Here is a 2186-nt window from a genome sequence, read left to right as displayed (position 1 = left end):
AAACAACGTAGTTTTGATAATGTTGCAAATATAATGCCATTTTGAGATTTGATATGTGAAATTAATCTATTTTCAAAATATGATTAATATCTTTTAATTCTTGGAAAAACCTTAATTCGTTTTAAATGTTTTTTTGTGGTTTTGTGTTGAATTAAAAAACTAGGAAGACATGTTTTGTTTTTCTGACAATCCATAAACAAAGTGTTTTTATGGGATTGAGAGAGAGAAAGTGGGAAGTGGCAGGCAATCCGCCAAACGCTTTTGATAAACACAGCAAATACGCACAAACAAACATACGGCGACCAGCACATAGATTCTGCGCAATATTATAAGTTATATTATAACAACAACAATACAACATTGATTCTAACTAAAAACCCTTCAACACACTCATAATCATCTATTAACAGCTTAATTCCATCATCTTCGTCATCATCATCATCTAACCCCAAAAAACCTGGAAAAGCAAATCATGTCTTCTTCATCTTTGCTGTTCCATCATACGCGTAAAGTCCTCGAAGCACACGAACCCGTCTCCGTTCTTATCCACGCTACTTATCATACTCCTGCATTCTTCTAACGTGCACCGCCCGTCCCCAATCGATTTGAACACCGCAAATAATTCGTCCGCCGTTATCTTCCCGTCGCGATCGGTGTCGAAAAAATCAAAAGCGTCTCTTAGCTCAGTATCGCAAGCTGGCGGACCAAAAGCGGAGCTTATGGCTCCGAACTCCTCCAGAGTAATAATCCCGTCGCCGTCTCTATCGAGTTCACTCAACATCAGACTTAGCTCCTCCCGGATCGGAGGTTCGGATCCTCCGATTCGGTTCAAAACAGCCTCGAGCTCCTCCCTCGTTATCCTTCCGTCACCGTCGCTGTCAATAAACCTGAACGCTTGCACCAACTCAAACTGTACGTCGGTAGAATTCTCCGACCATTCATCGGAAGATATTTCGTGCGAGTGCGAGTGCGAGTTCGAGTGCCTAGGGAGGACGCTGGTTGGAGTAGCAACACCGCTTGACATGGACTTGTGGTGGCCATGGCTGGGCTCCGGCGAAGTAGAGGACGTCGTGGCGTAGGAACCGAAAGAGGATGGATCAGATCTGGAAACCGAACGGCTTTTATTTGATCGGAAGAGATGTTTGGGGTTGAGTTTGCCGGAGATTTTCATGATTGCAGCGATTGGGCAATAAGAATGTGGTGGGTATTAAGAGTTGGAGAAGGAGAATGAGAGAGAGAAAGAAGTTGATGTGCAGAAGGAGAGAGGAAGGTGAGGTTGGTTAAATGGAGGAAGGGAGGGAGAGGCATAGTGAGCTTCCAGGAAGCTTCATTGGAGGCAATACAATGACTATTTATCTATTTATTTATTTATTTATTTATGGGGTTGTATAAATTAATTATTAAATTATCAATGTCGTCCCCAAAAAAATCCTCAAACTTTGGTTTTGGAACCTCGACGTTGCTATACATCTATATAAAATTATACCATATATTAAACAAATAGGTTTAAGAATAGTATATTTTTATAGTTTCATATTTTCACCACAAAAGTTTCTTATTTTACATCTTGGCCACAAACAAAAGGCTTTTATTTCATATTTTGGCCACAAATGACTTCAAGTCTAAAATAATTGTACCTTTGATCATTCTTTATGTGGAACATTCATTTTGGCCACAACACCTTTGTATGTTGACAAGTTTGTCAAAAACAAATTACAAAAATTGTCCATGTAATGTAGAAAATGTACCTATGTAGATTTTTGTTACAAAAACGGTCAGTGTGTTTAATACTTTCCCAAATTTGGCCAATGAAGATAAATTATAAAATTTGTCTTTATACTTTACAGAAAATCCCCATGCATATTTTGTTTATAGAAACGATACATATGTTTAAAAAATATATATATAAACATGATCCCTACCAAATAGAAAATTTATGTGTTACCAACAAAGCGGACATAAGTAGACTCATGCCTTGCATCTACCGTAAAGTGGGGAAATGGCAATTTCTTGTTCTCATAAATTTTAGATGACAAATCTGTTCTTTGGATTTTTTTATTGGATTTATTAATTGTAATCCATAACAATATATTTTTTTGGTGATTTTAATATTGTCATATGTCCTGAAGAAAGACGGTGGTCAATGTTTTGTCAAAATTCAACAGATCATTTCAATAATTTTATTA

General features: G+C 37.4%; 1 protein-coding gene across 1 annotated transcript; it reads right to left on the bottom strand.

The window, feature by feature from the left end:
- Nucleotides 1-314: 314 nt before the first annotated feature.
- On the bottom strand, nucleotides 315-1309 carry LOC111879388 (probable calcium-binding protein CML36). The gene has a single exon (XM_023875831.2). It carries the CDS (start codon nucleotides 1169-1171, stop codon nucleotides 482-484), a length of 690 nt encoding a protein of 229 aa, XP_023731599.1. The 5' UTR covers nucleotides 1172-1309; the 3' UTR covers nucleotides 315-481.
- Between the last annotated feature and the right edge of the window lie 877 nt (nucleotides 1310-2186).

This window comes from Lactuca sativa, chromosome 9 (assembly GCF_002870075.4).
Source record: "Lactuca sativa cultivar Salinas chromosome 9, Lsat_Salinas_v11, whole genome shotgun sequence".
NCBI classification, from domain to species: Eukaryota; Viridiplantae; Streptophyta; class Magnoliopsida; order Asterales; family Asteraceae; genus Lactuca; species Lactuca sativa.
This window is presented reverse-complemented; position numbering and strand designations above follow the sequence as displayed.